Genomic DNA, 27,271 nt, shown 5'->3' with positions numbered 1-27,271 from the left:
TTATTATTATTATTATTATTATTATTATTATTATTATTATTATTATTATTATTATTATTATTATTATTATTATTATTATATATGTATACATAATTTATTGTCGTTGTATTGAACTCCCATATAATTTTTAATAATTTAGTTTTATATAAAAATAAAATTAAGTATTTTTTTATTAAAAAAATAATAAATAAGTTTAAAGAGTAAGATAAATAAGTTACGAATCGTAATTTAGAACGAGGGGCGAACCCACCATTCGGTAAAGATTATCGGCCGATGGTAATAGGGGCTATTGGAGTACTTAAATAGATCACTAGATGAGTTATGACTGAATAATAATAATTTATTTTATTTTCTTAATTTTATTTATTTAAATTATAAAGAAACTTTCGAAAAAAGGAAAATGATCTCCAAAACTGATATAATTATAAGTTTATTCTCTTTTTATTATTATTTTTTTCTTCTTATCCAAACAACATTGAAGAATAATATAATTTTAAATAAATAAAACTATATAACTTTATAATTTGAGTTCCGGTCATAATAATAATAATAATAATAATAATAATAATAATAATAATAATAATAATCTTTGAAATATGAGAGTTGTACGTCAAATCAAACAATATATTTTACAAGTATGTATCGGTTTGAAGACATTGGGCGACTCAGTTTTTCATAATCAAAAGTGGATAAGAATTCAGAAAATAGACAGATGATAAATACTCTTGTCCTAACAATTAATTAACTTATTTCATTTACATAAGGAGTTAAAAAACTACTACATGTGACAGCATCTTCTCTTTTCCTTAAATTCTAAATTACCATGATTTCGAGTAATTTTTCAAACAATATTGTTGTCTTGTTTCATTTCGTAATAAAGAAATAGATACACATAAACCATCATATTTATTATCAGAAAACGAAATATGATTTTATTTATGAATTTATTTAATCTTTTAACTTAAAGAAGGGTTTCTTGTATTATATTCAATAGTTGTACTATTTTTATTGGCAAAAATACTTTAACAGACTACTCCATCAGTTCCTAAATAATAGTCGATTTTCAGCTTTGCACAAGTGTTGAGAATTCTAATAAATATTTTGTTTGATTTTTAATGATGTAAACGAGAAAATTAATAGAGTTGAATATATATATGCGCAAAACATGAAAAAAAAAATTGCTTTTATTATAGTATTTGAATTCTAAAGTGACAAATAATATGAAATAAAAATATTTCTCCAAAATTGCCAATTATTGTTGAGCGAAGAACGTATTAACTATCTGAAAAATTCATCGTTAATTCACAAATTGCGTGCTACAAAAAATGCATGTTAGAATTTTTTTATTTTGCTATATGAATAACAGTAAAAAAATCTTAGCAATTCGATATAAGACAGACGTATCGTACCGTACCAAACCGAATAAATTTTTTAAACATATTCTATCAAAAGTTAAAAATGAGAAGATAAATATATAATTAATTAATTATAAATTAATATTAATTAATATCCATCTATTGTTTCCTTCTTCACACACACACACACACAAACACACACACATAGTCACACACACGTAACGTGGCAATGACGAAATAGGTGATGTTATGCTGGAGTAAGATTGCATTCACAGGCTGCCACTCTGTAGCGAAACAGTGAAGAAATATATTTAATTATTTTTCTCTACTTTAATTAGATTTTTTTTTTTTTTTAATTTTATTTTTTGGGTGTGGGGTTAAATGTAGCTTTGTGATTGGGTCACCCAATGATTCACTATCTCCACTATCGTGGAGTCGATAACACCAGATCAAACACCCTTTTGTAGTTCATCAGTACCTTTCCCCAAAACCAATGGTGGGCCCACCTAAAAAACACACACACACACACAAACAACATATTAATAAATAATAATATTTTATTCAATCCGAAAATTTGGTACTAGTATATATAGGTGGGTAAGGGGGACTTTTGAGTTCAATTCAACCAAAGTTGTTCTTTTTTAATTTAAATAAATAAATTCAAAAAAAAAGATATTAATATTAATATTATTGTGGAAATTAATAAATAAAAAAAAATGGGGAGGCAGCCTTGCTGCGACAAGCTGGGGGTGAAGAAGGGGCCGTGGACGGCGGAGGAAGACAAGAAGCTGATCAACTTTATACTAACAAACGGCCAATGCTGCTGGCGGGCAGTCCCCAAACTGGCGGGGCTCCGCCGCTGCGGGAAGAGCTGCCGCCTCCGCTGGACTAACTATCTCCGCCCTGACTTGAAGCGTGGGCTTCTCAATCAGGCGGAGGAGCAGTTGGTCATTGATCTTCACTCCCGTCTTGGTAACAGGTATATATATATATATATATATATATATATATATATATATATATATATATATATATATATATATATATATATATATATATATATATAACATGCTTTTCGTTGGTTAAAATATTTTGTTGCATGTTTTTGTTTCCCCTTTTGCACACTTTTTATGTATATTAATAACAAAAAAAAAAAGGTTAGCTTTTTCAATCAAATCTTTTACCACCTAGGTATTTACATTTGCATGTAATTATATATACTAGGTTGTTACACATAGATATATTATGGATAGTCATTCACATATAAAAATACAAATTCATATTGATACTGATATTAATATATATATGCACAAATGGCTGATAATTTTTTATTAGATTCGATTTTCGTTTCATCAAGCGTAACATAAATTTGACCTGGTACAATTAAACTAAAAAGGTGACTCGTCGATTTCAATTTGTTCGTACTTTGGAGTAGAGTTGAAACAAAATGACCACTCACATGATGTTGAAAACCTTATTTTGTTTCTTTAATTTACAAAAAAAAAAAAAAAAGATATAGTATTTGTCTTTTTAGGTCTCCAAATGCATAATTGTTTTTTTTTACCAATTTTATCTTAAAAAGTGAAAAGAATAAAATGAGATTGAATATACAAATATGGTTGAAAAAATCAGCCACTCGAAGTGCGATGATTAAACTCTTTTAGTGACATATATTCATGTTATATATATTGCTTTTTTTCAAGCCAATAAAAATTTTGTACTAAGAAAACTTTTTGATTTATTTTTTTAATTTAATAAGGTGGTCGAAAATCGCAGCAAGATTGCCAGGAAGAACAGACAACGAGATCAAGAATCACTGGAACACACACATAAAGAAAAAGCTCATCAAAATGGGCATCGATCCGGTCACTCACGAACCCCTCCACAACGAAACTACCAACAAGGAAAATAGCAACGACAACGACCCAAAAAACACACAATCTCACACACCACAAGGTACTTCTCTAGGCCTGGAAAACGGCACACTGTCCCCAGAGGGGGCCACGGCCCCCTCTGCGGCCAGCCTGGAGGAAAATTCATATAATTCACCAGCATCGACTGATCAAAACAGTACTTCCTCCGAAGATACTGAATCGAACAATGAGAAATTATACGAAAACGATCCCTTGATTAGCTGCCTATTCAATGACGAAGATCCGATTATTGAATCTCCATGGGAATTATTATTACAAGCTCATAGTAATGAACAAGACAATTTGGACAGCTTTTGGGCGATGATGCCTTGGGAAGAAAATTGCCCATGGTTGTTGGATTGTCAAGATTTCGGGATTCATGACTTTGGTTTCGATTCTTTTAATGATTTGGAAATGGTCGACGATGATGCTTTTAATCCCGAAAAATAAATAAATGATCACCAATGAAGGAATCATCATGCACATATTATTATTTATATATATATAGTTTATTTTTATTTTTTGAAAAAAAAAATTGGAACCTTTTTAATTCCTGTGAAGAGGGTTCTCAACTGTCAAAATTAGAGAGGGAATTATGAATTTGAAATTAAATATATTATGTCATATGTGCCACAAAAAGAATGGGCACACATAGTGTAGATAGTGGTTATTATTATTATTATTATTATTATTATATATATATGTGACAGAATATAATGTACATGTAAATATATGTATATGAACATTATCTTATAATTTATGTGTTATTTGTAATTTATCATGCCAATAAAGAGGAAGCTCCTTTTGCTCTTTTTTTTCTTTTTTATTATTTTATTATTTTTATTTTTTAGGTTTTTGAAAAGTAAGATGATTGAGACCATACTTGCTTTATGCATAATTGTGGTAAATTTTAAGGTAATAGTGACAAAAGTTCGAGGCCAGAGCGTAGTGTTATTTGACTGAAGTTCGATTTATAAATTAATTATATTATGTTTGACACTTCTATATTGAATTTTAGGCCGATAAGGTTCTTAAAACTTCTTGCTTATACACAAATGCCGCAGTTATTTAGTGTATTGGGGCAAACTTCGTTCTTATAAAGTAGCTCGTAATCTATGGTTCCAGATTCCAATCGAATCGTGGAGTTTTTATTATATATGCAGAGTACTTCAATTTTCTTATTAGTTAATTAATTTTTATTTTATTTATATATGTTTAATCCTTTGAATACATAATACATGTCTAAAAATATATATAGTTATATTTACACATCCCACAAAGTTGAATATTATTAGAATGGAGAATGGGATTATGTAATTTGGAGTCAAAAGAAGTGAAAAGTTGGATGATGTGTGAAAATGAGCACTTAAATTAATTAGTTGTTAATTAGCTTAATAATTTTCAATGTGATGATCATTAAGAGAAACATACAAACTAAGATGTAGCTTTTGTCACCAATTAATTAATAGAGTGATTTTGAGTGGATAATTTAATCATGGCTCTTATAGAAATAATTAATGTTCACAAAGATACTCATTAAAAAAATTATAATTAAGGACCACTTCACCACACTTTTCATGATCTCCAATGGAGCTTTTTTTGTTGAACAAAAATAGATACTAAATTCAGTCGTTGGTACATTATACTAGGCATATATAATATGTGACAAACTCGTCTTATTAAGGCTGCTAAGGGAATTCAGACTCGAGTTATTTGATTCCGCACTTTCTACACTAACAATTAAGTCATCTTTACGAATGACTAATGCACGTATTTGTTCATATTGAGAGCTAAAGATTTGAAATACATTATCAAAAGAAACAATCCACACAAGCTTAATGAATTTGTTAACTATCGCAGGTTAATTAATTTAATTTGCAAGATCACATCCCTTATTAGTTATCGACGATCAAATGGTGTTAGGAAATGGGTGGTGCGTTGTTTGTTCAAAAATGCACAAGCGCCAACATAATTGGATTCCTGACGTAGCCTCTATTTGGGTTTATGCAACCACATGACTTGACCACACTCGAACTTCTAACGCCTTATAATAACTTACCGACTATGCTTTAGTCTATCGTGGTATCACGAGCTTCTGCTATAGTGTTGTTTGGTGAGAGGTTGAGAGTTCGAATCTGTTTGAGTGCGTGCGTTGTAATGCCATATTGTACGACCAATTTCTTTATTAAAAAAAAAAACACCTTACAACAACTTGAGCCACACAAATGGATTAATTATTGCATTTCACACTACATGCACCATTTTATCACGTTTGATGTTAGGAAAGTTGTACATGTACTAACAATGCAAATATCACAACGTGGCACTAGCCACGCTCAAACATTCACTAATTTACTATTTGACCCATGCTCATAGCGTTTCGTAAATCCTAGATCTGCTGAGATACACAATGTAAATTTTCAATTGTACAGTGCGATTATATTCAATGAATTTCACCAGATGTAAGTTCGGGATTAACAGAGACAATTGATTTCAATAATTTTGCCCACAAATTATACTTCAATATTTATATATATAAAAAAGAAGGAAATAAAAAAAGGAATCAATATCCAAATTAAATATTCCATGTCGGAAATTGGTAGTTAATTTATGTGAGAAGTGAGAATAAGAGCATGAGGATATATAATAGTGGCCCTACGGCCTACACCAAAGATTCACAATATCTCAACACTGGAGTTGGTTGCCCAACTATGTTTTTTTTTTGGGATAGTGGAATTTTGAATCATTTTTAATATTTAATAATAATATTGATTCTTGTGGCTTTCTTTATTTAATATGTTCATGCTTGCAAGATAATGTTGTTTGTGTCACACATATAATTAAAAATAAATAGCTATATACTTTTTATTTTTATTGTTTTTTAATTTTCGGTGTTACATAATTCTTTAATTCAAGAAAATGTAAGAGATAAAAGTTTATACTTTTAATCCCACTTCTAATAATTATGATGTCATTGATTTCAAAAAATATAAATAAAATCAGCCAAAACTCTTGTGATTGTGTATTTTTGGTAATGTTATTCTAGCACTTGGGTTTTATATTGTGACATTTATTGATGGTGGAGAAATTATTAAATTACCAAATTACCAGGTGAAGTATCTCTTTCATACCTTAAGAACAAAAGAATAGCTTCAGTGGAGTTGCTGTTATTATTATTATGTAATTGTGTACAATTGCAACAACAACAAGAAATAAAAATAAAAAAAAATAAAAATAAAAAAGGAAACAAACAAACAAACATGTGTAACAATCTACAGCAGACTACGAAACTTGGACGAATTGGTTTCTCATGCACCTAACCTATAACCATTAGGTCAATGAAAGAAACTAATTGCCACGTACGACATGACTTAGTCGTTGGAGCAAGTGAGCATATGTTAATTGACCCAGGTTCGACCCCCTTGTTAACAATAGTCTAGGTGGATTTTGTCACACATAGTTAGCTTAGTTTGCTTTACGTTTTTTGTATGATTTGCAAACTGTTATACGAGAATGTAGGTTTACCTAGTGCACCTATATGGCTGGCTGCAACTAAGAAATGAATTTCTTCAAACAGATTGTGGAAATCCTTATCCTTCAACCAAATCGTAGGAGAAAATGTTAATTACGTTTATTTTGAAATCGGCCGATTTGGAATCAGTTCGAAGTAATTTTATTCTTTATACTAAAAAATAAATAGTCGAACTGCCAGATTAACCCGTTAGAATTGTCGGTTCAAAACGACCAACGAATCGCGATTGTTAATCTACAACCGTCACAAAATCATGTCCGCTAAAAAAAATTGATTTAATCTTTGTAGAAAAATATAAATTAGTTTCTTTATTTCCTTTTCTTTCTTTTTATTGGGGTTTATGAAGTCATCATGATCACTATTGACATCACCAAAACATGAACTTTGTAGTAAAATGCTTTATAGAAAGAAAAAAGTACAAGTATTTTAAGCATGGTCATTGTTAAAGTCTATAGGCTCTTCAATGTTTGTTGAAAGAATTGGTAAAAAGTAGTACTTTGTGATCTACCAACCCCTACCAAATATGAAGTCGCATGCAAAAAATAAAATAAATAAATAAATAAATAAATAGATAATAAAAAAATAAAATAAAAAAGGACGTCACATACAATCTGTCTCAAGTACAAAAGTGTGAGGAAAAGGAAGACAATTAATTAAATTCAACTATGAATCACTATATCCACAATGGTTGGTCGATCAGGATGACAAGAAAACCCGATCCGCTAGCTACCCATGGATATCCACTTCGTTTAAAACTCGTTACCGTAACTATTAAGGGTTATAATGATTTTAATAAAAGAAATACAACCCGTCACATTCTTGATATGGTTCTGGTTTTATCTCATCAGTAATGGGTATCCAAACATTTAATATATATATATATATATATATATATATATATATATATATATATATATATATATATATATATATATATATATATATATATATATATATATATATATATATATATATATTTCAGTTAAAGTATAAATAAAGTATTAAATTAAATAACATAGAAATAATATAACATTCTAATGATTTGCTCAAGCATATAACAAATTACGTATGATTCCATTCAATTGTACATCCTAAGTTTCATACATCTGAAATTATTTATTTACATTTTTAAGATATTGTAGTAAATATTGCTATTGTAATCATCTTTTTGTTGTTGTGGAACTTCAATTGATGAAGCGTCTCATTTCATTTTATATAATTAGCTTAAAGTTATTAATTTAAATGGTAAATGGATATCCGATTGGTGGTGATGGTATTTAGAATGATTATAATTTGAGATATACTTAATGATAATGGTTTTACTATTTCACTTTTTCGAGGATAAAAGAAAAATAAACAATCATACTGTTACTGTGGCACCAGCTGCCCTTTTTTAGGCATGTCTAAGGGCCCGTTTGACAGGATTAAGTGCTGAATGCTGAATGCTGAATGTGTGTCTGAATAGCTAAGAGCTGTGTCTGAATGCTGAATGCTGATCAATTAAGTCCATTTGATAACTGAATATCAGTGACATCTGAATAATGTTGTTTTCCTATTATACCCTTATTTAAGTGCTGACATTTCATTTTTTTAATCAAATTTGATTAACCTATATGTATAAAATTTTAATGGAATGGAATAAAATATTGGCAAAAAACAAATATATGTATAAACACAAATTTTAAGCAGTATATACTTTATCAATAAAATATAAAATTTATCGGACATTAAACATCTTGAGATAGAATAAATTTAAAATATTTAACATAAATAAAATATAAATTTAAAATATAAAATTCCAATAATTAATAAATATATCATTCATAAATAAAAGTAGCTAAAATATAAAAATAAATTAAAGTCGCTAAAATTGACATAAAAGATTAAAGTCGCTTTCAATAAGTTATAATTGATCTCTCAATGCATCAACCTGGTTGCTATTTCATCGCGCACATTCGCCATATATTGCATATCTTCTTCCCCCCACCATGGACCAGTAGTTGTACCATCATTCTCATGGTCTTGTCCATCCTCATTCGGACCATCAAACGGCATATTAGGTTGATCAAGCTCTTCAAAAAATTTATCATTAATACGCTCTTTTCTTATAAAATTATGCACCGCAAAACAAGCAATCACGATATTTCTCTGCACATCAAACGAGAAAGGCGCCATCTTTTCTAAAATCGGAAATCTATTTTTCAGAACTCCATAAGTTCGTTCAATGACATTCCTTAATTGAGCATGAGCATGGTTAAATTTTTCTTCTTTAGTCAAAGCACGCCTACGACGATAGTCTCCTAACCAATATCGCACATTACGATACGGAGCCATAAATCCTCTAGTATGCGTGTATGCAGCATCACAAAGATAGTATTTACCTGTAATCATTATAAAAATAATACAACACCAGATTCAACGTATAAATAATTGGAATTTAATGTGAATTTAAAGTAATACCAGCGGGAGGCCATGGAAAACCGTTTCTCGGATCAGCAACTGTATCCGTTAAGACTCTTGAATCATGTGTTACCCCTTCCCAGCCTGCCCAAACGAACGTAAATATCATATTAAAGTCGCATATTCCTAAAACATTTTGAAAGCATTCTCCCTTTCCTCTACCCCTATACATGGTTTGTTTTGAAATTGGAACAATGGCATGTACCAGTGTTCCATCAAGTGCACCAACTGCTCCCTGTATTTAAATTAAAAAAAAGTTACAAAAACAAGAAGATAATTAAATAATTACCGAAAAAATGACATGATGCAATATCTACCTTAAAAATTCGTTGTAACCTCCTAAAATTTGCCGAAATATTTGGATTCGGATCAAATGTTGTAGGTACTATTATCTCCCTTGCCATATTCATCATTGCACTCAACACTTCGTGAAAATACACATGAACTGTTTGTGAAGAGTGTTGAAATCTACGCTTCACTACTCGAAGACGCTTATTATGCCCAATAATTTGCAAGAACATTGCCATTTTTTCTTCTACTGATACATGTTTACTATCATGTAGCCACCCTCGTTGTCTAAAATGCATGCTCAAACGAATATATGCAACACGAGACATGCGCATTAATTCAATACACTGTGTGTCTGATCCAGACAATAGCTCTAACGTGTAAGCATGTCCCGACAATGCTGAATTGTTGTCTCTGTTTCTTGGTACACGCATCAAATATTTCGGTCGAATTTGTGTGTACCAATAGATCATCATCAAAATCATAATCTCGTAAATTTCCATATTTTACCTGTCAACAATAAATGAACAGTACAACATTTGAGTATGTACATTTTATAAGCAAAATATTGAATCATAAAGCGAAATCAATTGACAAGGTAAATGTAAAACAAGTCTATCATTATTAAAAACGTAGCAAGTAAACAAGTCTATCGTTACTAAAAAATGAAACTAACAGCATAAAAAGCTTATAATGACTTACGAAACTTCAAATAAATCCACAATCATAAATAAAAAAATACTACTAAATTTTTAAAATTTGATAAATAATCCATTGCATGCGAGTTAAAATTCAAATCCCATATTTCGTCCAATTCTTTTAATCCACGCTTTCAGAACTCCCACATTATCCTTAGGGAGCGCCACCCAAGCTTCTCTATGTCCTGCACAACTACCAAAGATTACAACAGCTGAAACATATAAGTTGTCTTCTTTATCCCATCCAAGTTCATCCAATTTAGCAATGCAATCTGTAACTGAAGGTCCGCTATTATTTTTTATCATAAACTTCAGAGCAGCCGACATCTCTTCTACTAAATTGTTATCACTAGAAGAAGGTTGAATTTTTTTCTTTTTCTTTTTAGGCTTTTCTTCTTGAGACTGACGGCTGGAATCATTAGACTGAGTCTCTGTAGTAGGGGCAAAATATTCGCCTTCATCACCAAACAAAATATCTTCTATGTCATTTTGTACCGTATTTCGAACAGTCGAAGAAAATGAACTAGTGCCAGGATTTGGATCTTGGGAACTAGGTCCCCAAGAATGAACCCCTGTAGCAGTGGTTCCATCAAATAGTGCTCTACAAAGGTTAGGATATGGTAAGGGTGCAAGTCTTAAACTCTTTGCTTTAGGATGCGCCTGTATTTAGGTAACAAATAATTCTTAATATAGTGGAATAGTTAACGAAAAGTACTGAAATAACACAATAAAAAACTTAAGCATTAGACCTTTATATACTCCGTCCACTCATCCTTTGTCATGTTGATGGTGTTGGTCGCATGATTGTAAATGTTGCCTGTTTTCATAGTTAAAGGCAACCAAGCTTGATACTTTTGTTTTAAGTAATCGTATCTATTCTTCATTTGTCTTTGAGAAACCACAAAATTATAATTATTCTTGAGAGTATTCATAATCTTGCTCCAAGATTCCGCCTTAAGACTTCCCCCTTCTCTACCATTTAAAGCAACTTCTTGGATACACGATTCGAGGAAACATTTATCTACTTCGTTATTATTCCATCTGACTCTATTATTTTCATCCGATTCCTCCATTTCTAGACTTATGGATGTTCATGTGCAAAAGAAAAAATAAATCAAAACAACATCACATTCCATTACATCATACAAACAGACACATGATAAAACAAAGAATATGAAGAGCTAAGGGAAAAAATTAAACCCACAAACACATCATATATTATATAGCAAATATTTGGCAGATTAATTATTCAACTATGTTCAAATGAGAAATTTCTCTACAAAAAAATTTTGCACCAAAAAATAACCCCACTATGCAAAATTCAAGACTACCCAACCTGTTCTCCATATTACCGACATGACTAAAAACATTCTCAAAAATTCTTGCCAACAAAAGGTTGACAGTTTAGCACCTCTGTATTTTGTTTTGCTATTTTTGAAAATTAAATAATTTTAGATTAACTATTCTATTTGCAAGTCAAACCATAAGATTTATTAATATAATATCTAGAAATCTCAAATATAATAGGTAATGATTTTTCTCTTGTGTCGGCTCCATTATTTTTGCAGTACATTACATCTAAATAAACTAGATAGAAAAGACAACCCCATTAAATTATCTTATACATTCCTTATTGGTTTGATATAAATATTATTGTATTCTATATAATCATAAAACACTTCGTAGTTAACTGTCGAGAATTATTAAATTCCACTTCATTGAAAAAAATCACAGATTATTTATAACTATATATGCACAAGGTCCTCTGTACTCTAGTTTTAAATAACGTAATTATATATCATAACACAAACACACAGTATAATGACTTGTCGAGAGGAAGATTGATGAAGAACAAAGATATAACTTACTTGTGTGATCGTACAATTTCTGAGTATTGTTTTTTATGTGCTATCAAAGCCGTCGCTCAGAGCAGATTATTGTGGAGATGGAGAACAGAACAGCCGTGTTATGAGGTAGGTCAAGAATTTAAAGTTTTATTAAAGTATAAAAGAGTCCAAGATTCACTCATATATTGTGCTGAGCGAATAAGCGTCATATCTTTGACTGAATCGGTAAGAGATATTCTGTCCCATTCAGAAGTAATTACCAAACGCACTTAACGTGAAATTTGCTTACCGAATCAGCATAGGACTCATTAAGAGGTCCATTAAGTGCAATCAAACGGGCCCTAAATGAGATGTCACGTGTTTTCTATTTTTATTTAGAATTATATATGATTTTTTTTTTTTTTTTTTTTTATTTGGCCTTATAATACGGCTTTACAAGGCACACATGACAGACCCAACTATGGGTGGTAAACAAGTTGTGCCGCTCGTGAGCTCGATGAGTCGGTTCTAGAAAAGATCGAACTCGAGTTTTTCGAGCTCGAGCTTTTTGACGAGTCAAATTCGAGTTTTTTTTTAGTTCTTCGTGAGTTCGGGAGCCGGCTCGCGGCCTTATTGTTATTTATTTAAATAAGTTATAATAATATAAAATATTATAGAAAAAATATAAAAAAAACATATAAATATTAAAAAAATTAGGGTAAATTACAAACACCCCCCTGAGGTATGGCCAAATTACAAAAACACCCCTCTTGTTTGGATAATTACAACCACCCCCTCAACTCATCAAATTTGGTGGAATCTTCGAGATTATATGGAATATTATCACTTTTGTACCCGTTTTATCCCATTCGAACTTTACATTATGAAGCAAGATGACCATAATATGTGATTTTTAGCTTGTATATATCAGTTTGTGGTGCATCGGAAACTGTATTTTTTACACAAAAAGAGTACAAACTAGAGCACATTTCACGGAATCTAGATGACTATGTTGAATTTGGCACCATAAAGGTGGAGGTCTAAGAAAAAATCATAGTTGAGGGGGTAGATGTAATTATCTAAACAAGAGGGGGGTTTTTGTAATTTGACCATACCTCAGGGGGGTGTTTGTAATTTACCCAAAAATTTATTTATTATAGTTTATTGTTTATTTTGAATTTATTTTATTATAATCTAAAATTGTTAAATAATAAAAAAAAAAAAAAAAAAAAAAAAAAAAAAAAAAAAAAACCAAAAATGAGCTCGAGCCAAAAAAAAAAAAAAAAAAAAAAAGCTCGACCTCGGCTCGTTCACACCCTTACACCCTTACACCCAACACATACGGGATTTGAACATAGAAGATAAACCTGGTTGCTTTCTGAACTTCGTGTCAACAAGAATTGTAAGAAAAATAATTAAAAAAAGAAAATGAGTTATTAATTTTTTTTCGAATGAGTATAAACACGAGATAAAATTATAATGACTAGGGTTCATTTGATATAAAAAGAACACGGCTAACTCGATCTCACTTTACCCCTTATATTGTTAATTGTATCACTTGTTTCTATCTTCTTCTACAACAAAAGTTGTATCATTTTTTTGTGTGGATGGGGTGTATAATGAATGTTACACTTAAACGGGGGGATCTAGTTAGAGCAAAAGGGGGCTAAATAGAATTTGGTCTAAAAAGGGGGCTAAATAGAATTTGGTCTAAAAAGGTGGCTAAATAGAATTTGGTCTAAAAAGGGGACAAATTATTGACACCCCCTGAAGTATGCTCACTTACAAAAACCTCTCTCGTGTTTGAGTAATTATAACCACTTCCTCAACTATGTCTTGTTTTACATGTCCATCCTTACAGTGTCAAATTTATCTATTGAATTAGAGTTTTTTCATAAGACAATACATAATTGATGAGTAGTTGTCATTATCCAAATTGGAGAGGTTTTTTCGTAATAAGGGATTACCTTGGGCCCGTAATTTGCTCTAAAAAATATAATAATTAAAATTGATGTAACCAACTTTCTTTTCTAAATATTTTTTTTTTATCTTAAACTAATTGTATTATTTGTTTTCTTTTTGTATTCAGTGAAGAAATAAGAACCCAGTAACTTTAGTGCATATCCATAGACTAAAACAATGAATGCAAAACCTAAAACAAGTGCAGTATAACAGCAGAAAAATTAAGTAGCACACCTATATATATATATATATATATATATATATATATATATATATATATATATATATATATAAATAAAAAATAAAAAAGCCTTTAAATCCATTAATCTAGTTAATAGGATGGTAGGTTATGAATTTATTCAAAGTTTAGTTAATGTCACTTTGGTAATCCTAAATAGGACTACCTATGTACCGACAATTTTTTCACACTCAAATAACTCCAGAGGAAAACGAAACAGCAACAATGCAGAATCTCGAAAAAGAAAAAAAAAATAATAACTCTTCGAAGATTTTTCACCAAAGCAAAAACCCATCGAAACTTTGCCTCCGCTGCCACAAACAAGCGAGAATATAGGTTCGTTAATACGCAACAAAAAAGATAAAAATATTTCAAAGCCTAATAGTTTTGTCCGGCCATTAATTTTCCCAATGAAGGATAATACCTAATTACCCTCCGACGCATTGACTTGCTGCCTGAACCTGCGTGCACAATTTGCATAATTCTCGACGAATAGGGCGCATTTCAATGGATCCTTGATATGCTCCTTGTAACACTTCAAACAAGCATCTTTCTCATCCAAACAGGGCATTAGCTTACGATGTGGGAGCTTAAACTCTTTATCGTGAAGTTCCTTTGCTCGTTGAGTTACCTCTTGCAGCATATTCTCCTCTTGCTTCTGCAACTTCTCCACAACTTTCTCGCTCTCGTTAAGTACGGATAAGATTGAATCTAATTCCACGTTTGCCGATTTCTGAGGTGGAACTGGGAGGTATAGAGGAGGTGGCTGAATAGGCCATCCAGTTGAAGAGGGAGCTTTGTAAGTATTCGATTCATCGGAGAGTTGCTGCTTAGGATGTTCTTTCTGGGGTTGCTGTTGTTTAGGTTCTCGAGGAATCTTTTGCTTCGGCTTCCTTGTTTTCCTAGTTACCTTCTCGGAATCATCGGCCAGGTGTTTGACTAGATTGCTGCTTATTTGAATTGTAAATGATTCACCCATGATTGTAATTCGCTTCAAATATCTGCAGAAATTATTCCAATGCAAAAGAGCAGATTTCATATCAGTACCAAAAAGAACACCTTCATAGTCATTTGAGGTGAAACAACCTATTTATGACAGTGTATGGTAAGATTATCTGACCGGCAAATACAATAATTGCGTAGAGTACATTATAATATCTGCAGACGAAGGTAACGAGTGTCCACACAAATACGTCAAAAAACTAATTTAATACTTTTAACAGTTAACCAGTATAGCGCTATGAAGAATCAAGAACAGGGATGAATACATTTGTCATTAACAGCAGCAATTTCATTAATTCGCGACTCTCCAAACAGAAAGCAACCCTATAAGCACAAACCACCACATCAAAAAATTGGTTTTAATGATTTTAGTGGCAAGAGTTCAATTATTCATTGATTATAAGAAAAAACAAAAACTATCGGAAATTGTAAACCATTTCATCTTCATCCAAATACAGATCGCGAACTTCGCATCCGAAATTAGGAATTTGAGCAGAACCGGAGAGGGGATGTAAAATTGGAATCGCAATTCTATATAAATTGTAAAAGAAATAACATGCTAAAACGATGAGCTGCTCAGATTTATGAAGAAAAAACAATTTGAACAGAATCAGAAATTAGGCATCTGGTGTTTACCGCTGTTTGCACCGCCTCTCAAGGGAGTCGATGCTGCTGGTCGTTCTCTTTTGGCAGAATAAGGTTTTGTTTTTTTTCTTTTCATTCGCTGCCAATTAATCAATTTAGGCTCATAGGCTTTGGAGAAAAAAAATATTTCAATCAGGCCCAATAAACGAATTTCAGCCCAATTTTATTTGAGAAGTACAATCCTTAAAAAATCCAGACTTCCCGATTTTAGTACCTATTCTGAATGATTTACCTGTTTAGATATTTTTTTGCAAGTTATGGGATAGTAAAATCGTAAAATCCTACAATTTTACGAATTTTACTCCCGATTTTAACTAACATGAGCATATCAGAAAATTTCATGAGTGTGATGTACACATCAAACAACTAATCTAATTCTGGAGCAACCATTTCTGCAAGTATTGAGGACACAAAGAACAAGCTTATATAACAAATTGAAGTGTTGAAGAATACTCAATTAATAGTTTAATATTCTAGACCTTCTCCCTATTCATGTCTTCATTATTTTACGTTTAAATTATTACCAAAAAAAAAAAAAAGAAGCAGCCAAACATGTCTCTAGTGGTATGCATGATCACTACATAGACGAAAACAAAAATTTAGTCAACGATTCTAACATGTTCCCAAGTTTGTCCATGCTGAACACTGGTAGGAAGCCAGAGAGAGTGGTGATTACTTCTAACTACTTACCATATCATGGCAACTGCAACGAGAAATATAGAAGCTAATATATGTGCCCATCCTGATGCGAATAAAAGCCAAATATGTATAGATGAAAATGCGTTAACAAATAAAGGCTACATAAAGGTTTTGGTCTCATTTACTTTTATATTTTGCATTCCGGAGACTTGCTTTGACTCTCGGTTAAATCATCTTACATGTTAACAAGGTTTTTATTTTTTTTTCTCATTAATAAAAATAAGAAGGCTGATATAACTATGCAAATATTAACCAGACGCACAAGATAAGATCTAAAAACCATCAGAGCTATTAATTGATAAGGTCTCGGCCAATATAGAAATATAAAATGAAGCATATAACAAGAATTTCAGTCAGAAGGGAGATGTTTAAGGATATTATTACCTAGTCTTTTTGTAAGCAACGACGGTAATTTTACGTATCTGCACCCATCCATCACACTTCTGAACGCAATAGTCTCGTGCATGTACTTACGATCAAGAAGACTACAATATTCAAAAGGTACTACATCTAAAGGCAAAGTGTAATGCAGAATTGGGCTATCACACAGTTCGATAAGCTCTTCATATTGCATATTACGAATGACCATGCCCATAAGTAAGTCAATACGAAACACTAATTGCATCTTTACTATGATCCTGGAAACTTTATGGAACATTTTTAAAATACGTGTAACCATTGAAGCAATTTGTTCTATGTACTATCTTAAAACATAGTCTTCGGCATAGTAAAGTGCGCCCAGCCTTGAATTTTCATGAAAAGGGGAGGATTCTTCGAAAACGGACAGTTCATAGCTACTCTCACATGTCATAGAACTTTCAAATCATTTTCAATTAAATTAAAATTACATTGAGGAATGCAGAATTATGCCCTAATTTCTTCGGATTTTCCGTTGCCAATGCCACTCATACGATCTGATAAACCCCATTCATCAATAGCAATTCGCAAAAGGAAATTATAATAAAAAACATATATAATAAAAGTAGTCGTGCTAAAACGAATTAGAACCTGCGAATCTTATATCATCGATTAGTTTATCTTCGATATATGTTTATTTAGGATTGAAAGCAGAATTTCTAGGGTTATTGATCTTTACGACGACGGAAGAGAAAAATACCTTTTGCAGAAGCGCGAGCACTTAATTTTGAACTCTCCGTCAGTCGACTAGCGGTGGCGAGCCGGCGGCGAGTGGCCTCCGAGTTTGCTTTTGCTGTCGATTTCAATTTGCGCTCTCTCTCTCTCTCTCTCTCTCCTCTCTCTCTCTAAATGTTTGACAAAATAATGGAATCGATTTAACTGCATATTGGGCTGAAAAGTGTGAAGTATTCCAAAGAATTATAAGCTTAAAATTGGGCTCAATTTATATATTTTTCGTTTCCAAATACTCCATCCATTCTCTTTTAATTAGTAGTTTTTAGCTTTGCATACGGATAAAGAATTTTATTAAATGTGTCTTGATTTTATAAAAATGTAAACTTTTAAACTAAAATTGACCTTATCTTATAATAAATAAAAGTTAGAAATACATTAAAAAAGAGTATTACGAAGAGTTAATAAGATATAAACTGGAAATTAAGTAATTAATGCAGTATTGGAAATCTAAAGTGATAAATAATATAGAATAAAATATTTTTAAAGAGACGGTTATTATGTAACAGAGGAAGTAACTATTAGTTCAACTATTCAAGATTCAGAATTGTACAAGAAAAACTAATAAATATCTAATGATTATTTAGTTTTTAAAATGCTGGATATTTATTTTGTATGAATTGCATGTATGGCCACTATTTAGTGCGAATTGCGTGTCTAACTACACTTCAAAATATTTGAATATCCCACTATTGTTTTCGAACAATATGTCGTAATCTTCGTAATGGTAGTAAAATTTAACAAGTTCTACTAACGAGAGTAAGGTTACGAAAAGTGAAATATGGATTCCGAAAGTGAAGGATGAATGCATTGGAAATTTGGAGCATTTCGGTCCGATTCGATAAAATTTTCGGTTTCACGAACTAAATACCATGCATGAATAGAAAATATTTGTTTTTCAAAAAATATAAAACCAAACTAATGGTTCACTCTGGGTCGGTTCGTAATGCCTCGGTTTTTCATTCGGTTTATTAGTCTTTTTTTTCTCACCCCTACCCTAAACCCTTACTCTCTTGCGTGTTATTTTGTTCTGAGTATATCTTGAGATCGCTGAAAAAATCCCTCCCCGTTTTGAGTATATTTGGAGTTTCTATAAGCTTGCTGGAGTTTTTCAAACACTTGCAAGCAGTCGCCCTCAAACTAATCGAAATTCTCTGTTCAAAGGAAACTATGCATTAAATAAATTCCCCCAAGAGGAGGAGTTATATTATAAATATAGACTACATAGTTACTTATAAACTATAAGATCATTAAAATATATTAAGGGAAAATTGACTGTTATATTGAAAAAATTAACTATTCCCGGAAGTGAAATACCTAAATTCAATTTTGTCCAAACAATTCCCCAAAAAAAAAAAAAAAAAAAAGAAAACCTTAATCGGAAGCTTGTTTTAAAATCGCAAAATTCTAAATTAGAAAAAAATGACGGAAGTTCATTTTTTATTCACCTAAACTAAAATAGTTAGTAATATTAATATTACAAATATTACTTTAAAAAATCCAAATGCTCGAAATGACGAAGGAAAGTTGATCCAAAAGAAATTCAAAAATATAGAAATTAAAATTTCAAAATTTGTAACAAAAAAATTATTCAAAAGTTAATTTTCTATAGATGAAAACTATGGAATTTTGGAAAGTCCGTTCCAACTTTCGGTATTAAACCGCGAATGGCAAGTCAAAGATCCTTTAACACATGATAACTAAATTTGCAATGGAATCTAAAAGTTGGGCAGCCTTAAAGGATTCTTCTTCAAAATTTTAGCACATTCAAGGCAAACATTTTTGTCCTTGTTCTAACATCGGCCGTCACTGAATAATAGTTAGGGTAAATTACAACAAACCCCTAAGGTATGGTTATATTACAAACAACGCCCTCAAATATAAATTTTCTTATACGTCCACTCTTACGGTGTCAAATTTAGTGGAATCTTCTAGATTATATGGAATAATCTCAATTTTATACCCATTTTACCCCATTCGAATTTCACATTTTAAAGCAAGATGATCATCATAAGATGTGTTTTTTTGGCATGTATATATCAGATTGTGGTGCATCAGAAACTGCATTTTTTTTTCACAAAACGAGTACAAACTAGAGAACATTCCACAGAATCTAGAATATATTGTTGAATTTGACACCATAAGGATGAACGTGTAAAAAAATTCATAGTTAATGGATGGTTGGAATTATCCAAACATGAGGGGTTTTTTCATAATTTGACCATATCTCAGGGACGTGGTTGTAATTTACTGTAACAATAATATCGGCCGTCCAATTCCAATCTTGATTAAAGTTAAAATAGGATATAAATTTATCGATAAACTCGCTCTCCATTTATAGCAACTCTCTCTACCAATATACTAATTAATCATGTATACTAAAGCTTTGGATACCATCTCCGATGCCTGCTCACGGTGGTGGCGGAGCAGCGGCGGCGCCACCGATGATCGGGCCACACTCGTGCTGAACTCCGCTTTAGTCGTGCTTGCCGCCTTGTGGATTCTGATACTCTTCATCAAGAAATCAAGCAACCGGAATATTCCTCCACCGCCGCCAGGCCCAAGGGGGTTGCCCCTCGTCGGAAACCTACTCTCTCTCCAACCGGAACTCCACACGTACTTTGCAAACCTCGCCGAAAAATACGGCCCGATTTACAAGCTCAAGCTCGGCGGCAAGATCGGCGTCGTCGTCAGCTCGCCGTCAGTCGCGAAGGAAGTGCTCAAGGATCAAGACACCACCTTCGCAAATAGGGATGTTCCGGTGGCCGGAAAAGAGGCCACCTACGGCGGCGCCGACATAGTCTGGACGCCGTACGGCCCGGAATGGCGGATGCTGAGACGAGTCTGCGTCCGCGAAATGCTGAGCGGCGCCACCCTGGACTCCGTGTACGCCCTCCGCCGGAGGGAGCTCCGGCGGACGGTTCGTTACCTGTACGGCAAGGCGGGATCTCCGGTGGCCGTCGGCGAGCAGATGTTCTTGAACATGATGAACGTGATCACGAGCATGATGTGGGGCGGCACGGCGGTGGGGGAGGAGCTGGACGGCGGCGGCCTTGGATCGGAGTTCAGGCAGGTGGTGGGCGAGATGACTGGGCTGCTCGGGATGCCGAATTTATCGGATTTTTTTCCGGGGTTGGAGAGATTTGATCTTCAGAGCATACAGAAGAAGATGAAAGTGTTGGCCCGGAAATTCGACGGCATTTTCGAGACGATTATCGAGCAGAGATTGAAGATCAACGGAGAATTAGGTGACGGCGGTGAAGAAAGAAAGGATTTTTTGCAGTTTCTGTTGAAGATGAAAGAAGATGGAGGAGATGCCAAAACACCTTTCACCATGATCCATCTCAAATCTTTACTCATGGTAAAATTTTCATTTATTTTAACCTATGGTAAATATAATGTTATTCTTTCACATACATATATATATATATATATATATATATATATATATATATATATATATATATATATATATATATATATATATATATATATATATATATATATATATATATATATATATATATATACTATCGAGATTAGAATTTAGCTAGCGAATTTGCAAATCTGATTTGCTATGAAAGTCATTAGAGAAAAAAACCTGAAAAATAGGAAATGAAAAAATATTAATAATTAATATTAAAAAATTACAAATATGTCATTAGGGTTACTTACGTTGTCCTAGCTTTTCTTACTTTTATATGTAAGATATATTCACTGTATACACATTTTTAGGGGTAGTTTGCTAATAAAATTGAACCAGTGGATTTTACTAATATTTATGATAAGAAGACATTTTTAGACGATTATGTTAATATAGGGGTAGTACTAAATGCAATTAACCCTTATCGGAACTACTTACGGCATCCGTATGACCTATCAATTAGTCTTTTCGTACGTACATTTAATTTTTCATAATTAATTAGTTATTCGGAAGTTCTATACTTGCTATTGATCGTAAATAAATTCGGAAACAGGATATGGTAGTAGGTGGAACGGACACAACGTCCAACACGGTGGAATACGCTCTTTCCGAAATGATGAACAAGCCCGAAGTCCTCGAAAAGGTGCAACAAGAACTGGAGACGATAGTAGGCAAAGACAACATAGTAGAGGAATCCCACATTAATAAGCTCCCGTATTTATACACCGTCATGAAAGAAGTGTTGCGTTTGCATCCGGCACTTCCACTTCTCGTCCCTCACTGCCCGAGCGCCACGTGTACCATTGCGGGCTACACGGTCCCAAAGGGGGCCCGCATTTTCGTCAATGTGTGGGCGATCCATAGGGACCCATCCGTGTGGGAGAATCCACTGGATTTTCGTCCCGAGAGATTTTCGGAAGGGAAATGGGATTATAGTGGTAATGACTTTAGCTATTTCCCGTTCGGGTCGGGGAGAAGGATATGTGCCGGAATAGGTATGGCAGAGCGGATGTTTATGTATTCGCTTGCTTCTTTGGTTCATTCCTTTGATTGGAGTTTGCCTGTCGGAGAAAAAATGGACTTGTCTGAAAAGTTCGGGATTGTTTTGAAGAAGAGAATCCCGCTCGTTGCTATTCCGACTCCAAGATTATCTAATCCTAGTCTCTATGAGTGACAATGCAATCGATGTTGTCACTAAAATAAATATTTTACGCAACGTTTCCATATTTGTATCCAAATTTGTAAGAACTTTATGAAAATTGCATGAGAACTCTATAAAAATATCTTTTTTTTTTTTTTTTTCAAATATGAATTAGTTGAAGTTGTAATTTATATGGTACCAATTTTCTTAGATTTTAACGGTCGAATTCGAAAATGCGATCTTCACGTTAAAATTTTCTCAATTCCCCGCGAAAAATTGGCTAAAAATCTTACACTTATACCAGAGACGCGTCTTACACCGCTCCCAACGACTTTTAGCTAAAGAAAATACATGGGTCGTTTCGTAGAATGAACACATGATCAGGGACTTTTCATGAAACTAAAATATATATATCTTTTTTTTTTGTATTTTTAATGTTACAAAAAAATAGTTTCGAGGGACTTTAATTTTAAGATAATTTCCATTTAAAAAATCTATAATAAAATTATATAAAAATAGTTTGTTCTTAAAATGATGAATTCCTTCTTTGAGTATGAGTTTGTTTAGATCTGGATCCAATTATTAAAAATGATATGTACAGAAACTTGTGGATATAAATAGATTGATGTGGATCTGATCCAATTAGTCAACATGACTAAGAACACTACTGCTTCAGTAGTTGTCACAATTAATTTTTAGGCCCGTTTGTTTGGCAAGATAAAATTAGCCTAGATAAAATTAAATAATTTAATGAAACTCAATTATTTTATTGGAGTTTGTAAGGTCAAAAAACAAACTCATTGGAAGGCAAGATAAGCCAAGATAAGACAATATAAACCATAATTATATAATTTTGGCGGGTCGACCCGACAATTTATTGGGGATACCAAACATCAAATTAAGTCCAACTAATAAGTTAATCATGCCTTATATTGCCAACCAAACGGAACCTTAATGTACTATTACATCTGTCTACAACTATTTATTGTATTTATAGTTTCTTCGGTGCATGATCAAAATAATCTACGTGTCAGTATTTTTTAGATCGATCTTATCACGCATAACTTGATAACTTATGGTTCGTGTTCTACGTCTTTTTGTCTGATTTACAAATTATTGCACGAGAACATAGGTTTATAAATTATTAATGGTATTTAAAATATTTTATTTAATTAAATTTATAAAATAAGATGGTTGAATAAGAGAAATTGAGGATGGAGATAACACCAGTATCAAATTATCAATCTACTACAAAAAAATTGGTACATTTGATTAAGATAAAATTCTCTTTTGTTAATAATTGAATTTTCTTGGATCAAGAAAGTTTTGTCTCTTCATGAACAATACAATTTTAATATGATTGATTATCATAGAATTATCCACCAGCTGGCATTTCTTGGTATGCTCAATAATACGAGGCCTCTATTTCTTCTTAATATAAAATATGGATCCATCCTGAGGTACGGTCAATTTACGAAAAAAATTCTCATATTTGGATAATTATAACCACTATTCAACTATAAACTTTTTTTACGCGTACACCCTTATGGTGTCAGATCTAGTTGAATCTTCTAGATTATATATGTAATATTCTCAATTTTGTACTCGTTTGATCACATTCGACTTCCACATTTTGAAGGAAGATGATCATAAGATGTATTTTTTGGCTTGTATATATCAAATTGTGGTACATCAGCAACTGCATTTTTTCACAAAAATAAGTACAAATTAGAGAACATTCATGGAATCTAGAAGATTATGTTGAATTTGACACCAAAAAGATGGACGTGTAAGAAGATCATAGTCGAAGAGGTAATTGTAGTTATTCAAACATGTGGTTTTTTGTAATTTGACCATACCTCGTGGAGTAGTTATAATTTACCGTTTAAAATATCTATACTACTCCATCTGTTTCCTTTTAACTGTCTGCATGTTTAACTTTACCCTACCACTAATTGTAGATTGATGAATTATTTTAAAAAAAATGGAAAACATCAATTGCCAAAATGGTGCATAGCAAAAACATCCATTCAATCATAACCAATGTCGGAGCCATTTTTTCAACTATGGGGGATTCCATTCCACTCTCGATTTAGTTTCTACAGCATGTTATATCATGTTTGTTAATTTAGTCCACCCAATTTATATAATTAACCCACGAAATGATATTTTTTTTTCACAAAATAAAAAGGGTAATGGGAAATAGGCCCATGACAAGGGCACTTAATTAAAAGAGGGACACCCAACTTTTTTGTCTTCAAATAAATTCAGCTCATTCAAACTTATTTGCAAATAAGTAAAATCCTTTTATATATACCAAAATTACCCTCAATTCATTGAAACCCAATTTAACTCCAATTTCATGATTTACACCTCAATTTAGCCCAATTTCATCAATTAACCAATTTTAACCATAATTTCAATTTTGACCCCAATTTTGACCTGCCACCACCGGAGACCGCCGGTCTCCGGCGTTGACTTTTTTTTTTTTTGAATTTTTTTTTTCCAAAATTTTTTTTCCGGCCGGTCAACTGCCGTTGACCGCCGGGTCTCCGGCGTTGATTTTTTTTTTTTTTTTAATTAATATTACTGTTTTGGCTGCTAAATTACTGTCTCCGACAGTTATTTAACTGTCGAAGACAGTAATTTAACTGTTAATTGACTTTTATTTTTTTTTCTTCAAAAATATTTTAATTAATATTACTGTATTCGTTGCTAAAATACTGTCTCCAGTAGTTATTTAACTGTGGGAGACAGTAATTTAACTGTTAATTGACTTTTTTATTCTTAAAAAAAATATTTTTAATTAATATTACTGTATTCGTTGCTAAATTACTGTCTCCGGCAGTTATTTAACTGTCGGAGACAGTAATTTAACTGTTAATTGACTTTTTTTTTCTTTTTTTTTTTTCCTAAAAAAAATTATTTTAATTAATATTACTGCCTTGGATGTTAAATTACTGTCTCCAACAGTAATTTAACTGTCTTAGACAATAATATTAATAATATTACTGTTCGGAAAAATAATATTCATAATATTACTGTCCCAAACAGTAATATTATTGTCTGAGACAGTAATTTAGTAGCCAAGACAGTAATATTAATTAAAATATTTTTTTTCTAAGAAAAAAAAATCATAAAAAAAAAGGTCAACGCCGAAGACCGGCGGTCAACGGTGGATGACCGGCCGGAAAAAAAATTCAGGAATAAAAAATTCAAAAAAAAAAAAAAAAAGTTAACGCCGGAGACCGGCGGTCAACGCTGGAATCTGGCCGGAAAAAAAACATTTCAGAAAAAAAAAAAAAAGTTTGGGGGTTAATGTGATATATTTGTTTAAATCCAGGGTCAATGTGTAATATTAAGGAAGTTAGAGCATAATAGGTGGAATTGATAAGAATTATATTATTGAGGATATTTTACACTAAAGACATGGGGATGGGCTTAATTGAGAGACTGTTTTTTTTGTGGACCAAAATGCATTTAAGTCCCATGTGATGGGCCTTTTTGCCATTTGCCCTAATAAAAATTCAAAACAGTTTGTACTATTAAAGACTAATATTTATATTTATTTATGCTTCTCGGTTTTAAAATTTCGGAAAAAATGAAAACGCTAGAAGGAGGGGTCGAACCTCCGACCTTTTGGTTAACAGCCACACGCTCTAACCAACTGAGCTATTCCAGCCAATTTGCTACAAATTTTACATGTTAACATTATATTTCTCTTAGATATCTGATGATTTTTAATATATGATTTACAATCTTATATTAATTTCCTTATGTGTTATTTATACTACCAAAGAACTTATACTTACGTACATACCAAAGAAAATATGACAATATTCAGAAATCAGAATTCCACAACCTTTGTTCATATTTTACTTGCGTAAATTGATTTGTTCTTAGAATTTTTAGTTCTTCTGATTATTTAAAAGTCATGCTACATATGTTAAAATTTTAAATTTATTTTGATTAAGTAAAGGGTAGGGAATCATATAGTAAATGCTTAAAAGTCAATGCTTTTATGTAATGATTTTTTTTTTTTAATTAATAAATTTGGATTTTGCCTTTTAAAATGAAATAATATTATATATACTACACTAAAAATCATCTCGAAAGATGGACAAAGGAAACATGAGGATGTTTTTCTTCGTTCATTTAATTTGATCAACTAAGGCCTCGTTTACTTACATATATCATATATATTACATTGAATTAAGTGAGATTGGATTAATATCCCCTGATTATATAATTATTTAGTCAGTTAGATGTTTGTTTTATCATATTCAATCTTTTATTAAATTTGTAAAGTTCTGGTATTAAATGTGTTAAAATAGTTTTTTAATTATCAAATCAAGTTCTGATATTATTTGAAGCACAAAATTGTCTTTTCATTTTTCAATCACCCCCTATAAATAAAAATAATTGCAGAGGAGAAAATTGCTACTAATTTAACCAAATAGTAACATCTAATTGCATGTAGTGAGGCTTGACTAAACACGAATTTTATCAACCAAACATCTTACTAATTAACACCTACTGTTATTTTAATAGGTCAAGGGAGCATTATATATATATTGGGGTATATTTTATGGGGTTAATTGTTGATTTTAATAATTTAAGGGGTATTTGATGTGTTGGGTGTATAATTTACAGAGTGTATTTGACCCAAAACCAAATCAGAAATTTTAATTTCAAAAATAAAAATGAAAAGGACGGTTTTAGAATAAAAAATCTATATCTATATATATATAAAAAGACAATCTATAGGCCTAAAATGGTGACACGTGGCATATTTAGGGTTTCAAACCCTAGGGCCGTTTTTGTAATATCTTGGTTTTCTAATGGCGTTTTGTTAAATTTCAGTCGGTCAGTTTTATTAGCATTTGGCAGTTTTTTAAAATAAAATCTCCACAGGATATTAAATTCATTTCCTATCCGA

General features: G+C 31.8%; 4 protein-coding genes and 1 non-coding gene across 7 annotated transcripts; 2 read left to right on the top strand and 3 right to left on the bottom strand.

The window, feature by feature from the left end:
- The first annotated feature begins 1,962 nt into the window (after positions 1 to 1,962).
- LOC105969810 (MYB-like transcription factor ODO1) lies at positions 1,963 to 4,094 on the top strand. The gene is made up of 2 exons (XM_012994588.2): positions 1,963 to 2,334; positions 3,115 to 4,094. The coding sequence occupies exons 1-2, from the start codon at positions 2,072 to 2,074 to the stop codon at positions 3,716 to 3,718; spliced, it is 867 nt and encodes a 288-aa protein (XP_012850042.2). The 5' UTR covers positions 1,963 to 2,071; the 3' UTR covers positions 3,719 to 4,094.
- A 4,484-nt stretch (positions 4,095 to 8,578) lies between these two features.
- LOC105969802 (uncharacterized) lies at positions 8,579 to 12,422 on the bottom strand. Of its 3 annotated transcripts, XM_088818609.1 has the most exons (5): positions 12,115 to 12,422; positions 10,996 to 11,326; positions 9,578 to 10,906; positions 9,261 to 9,495; positions 8,579 to 9,181 (listed from the first exon to the last, which is right to left on the bottom strand). In XM_088818609.1, the coding sequence occupies exons 3-5, from the start codon at positions 10,049 to 10,051 to the stop codon at positions 8,718 to 8,720; spliced, it is 1,173 nt and encodes a 390-aa protein (XP_088674735.1). In that variant the 5' UTR covers positions 10,052 to 10,906; positions 10,996 to 11,326; positions 12,115 to 12,422; the 3' UTR covers positions 8,579 to 8,717. The 3 variants fall into 3 exon arrangements, with proteins under 3 accessions (XP_088674735.1, XP_088674743.1, XP_012850034.1); XM_088818617.1 differs by lacking the exon at positions 10,996 to 11,326 and having other exon boundaries at positions 9,578 to 10,058; XM_012994580.2 differs by lacking the exons at positions 8,579 to 9,181; positions 9,261 to 9,495 and having other exon boundaries at positions 10,152 to 10,906; positions 10,996 to 11,321.
- A 1,914-nt stretch (positions 12,423 to 14,336) lies between these two features.
- LOC105965685 (copper ion binding protein) lies at positions 14,337 to 17,912 on the bottom strand. Its single transcript, XM_088818668.1, has 5 exons — positions 17,736 to 17,912; positions 17,003 to 17,103; positions 15,911 to 15,998; positions 14,697 to 15,273; positions 14,337 to 14,583 (listed from the first exon to the last, which is right to left on the bottom strand). The coding sequence occupies exons 2-4, from the start codon at positions 17,082 to 17,084 to the stop codon at positions 14,697 to 14,699; spliced, it is 747 nt and encodes a 248-aa protein (XP_088674794.1). The 5' UTR covers positions 17,085 to 17,103; positions 17,736 to 17,912; the 3' UTR covers positions 14,337 to 14,583.
- A 2,168-nt stretch (positions 17,913 to 20,080) lies between these two features.
- Positions 20,081 to 22,497, top strand: LOC105965691 (flavonoid 3'-monooxygenase CYP75B137-like). Its single transcript, XM_088818663.1, has 2 exons — positions 20,081 to 21,128; positions 21,745 to 22,497. The coding sequence occupies exons 1-2, from the start codon at positions 20,139 to 20,141 to the stop codon at positions 22,363 to 22,365; spliced, it is 1,611 nt and encodes a 536-aa protein (XP_088674789.1). The 5' UTR covers positions 20,081 to 20,138; the 3' UTR covers positions 22,366 to 22,497.
- A 3,443-nt stretch (positions 22,498 to 25,940) lies between these two features.
- Positions 25,941 to 26,014, bottom strand: TRNAN-GUU (transfer RNA asparagine (anticodon GUU)). The gene has a single exon. It is a non-coding gene; the product is annotated as a tRNA-Asn (tRNA).
- Between the last annotated feature and the right edge of the window lie 1,257 nt (positions 26,015 to 27,271).

The sequence above is a fragment of the Erythranthe guttata genome, chromosome 1, assembly GCF_056151865.1.
Source record: "Erythranthe guttata isolate IM_541 chromosome 1, IM_541, whole genome shotgun sequence".
Taxonomy (NCBI): Eukaryota; Viridiplantae; Streptophyta; class Magnoliopsida; order Lamiales; family Phrymaceae; genus Erythranthe; species Erythranthe guttata.
The sequence above is the reverse complement of the archived record's forward strand: the minus strand, read 5'-3'. Positions and strand labels throughout refer to the sequence as shown.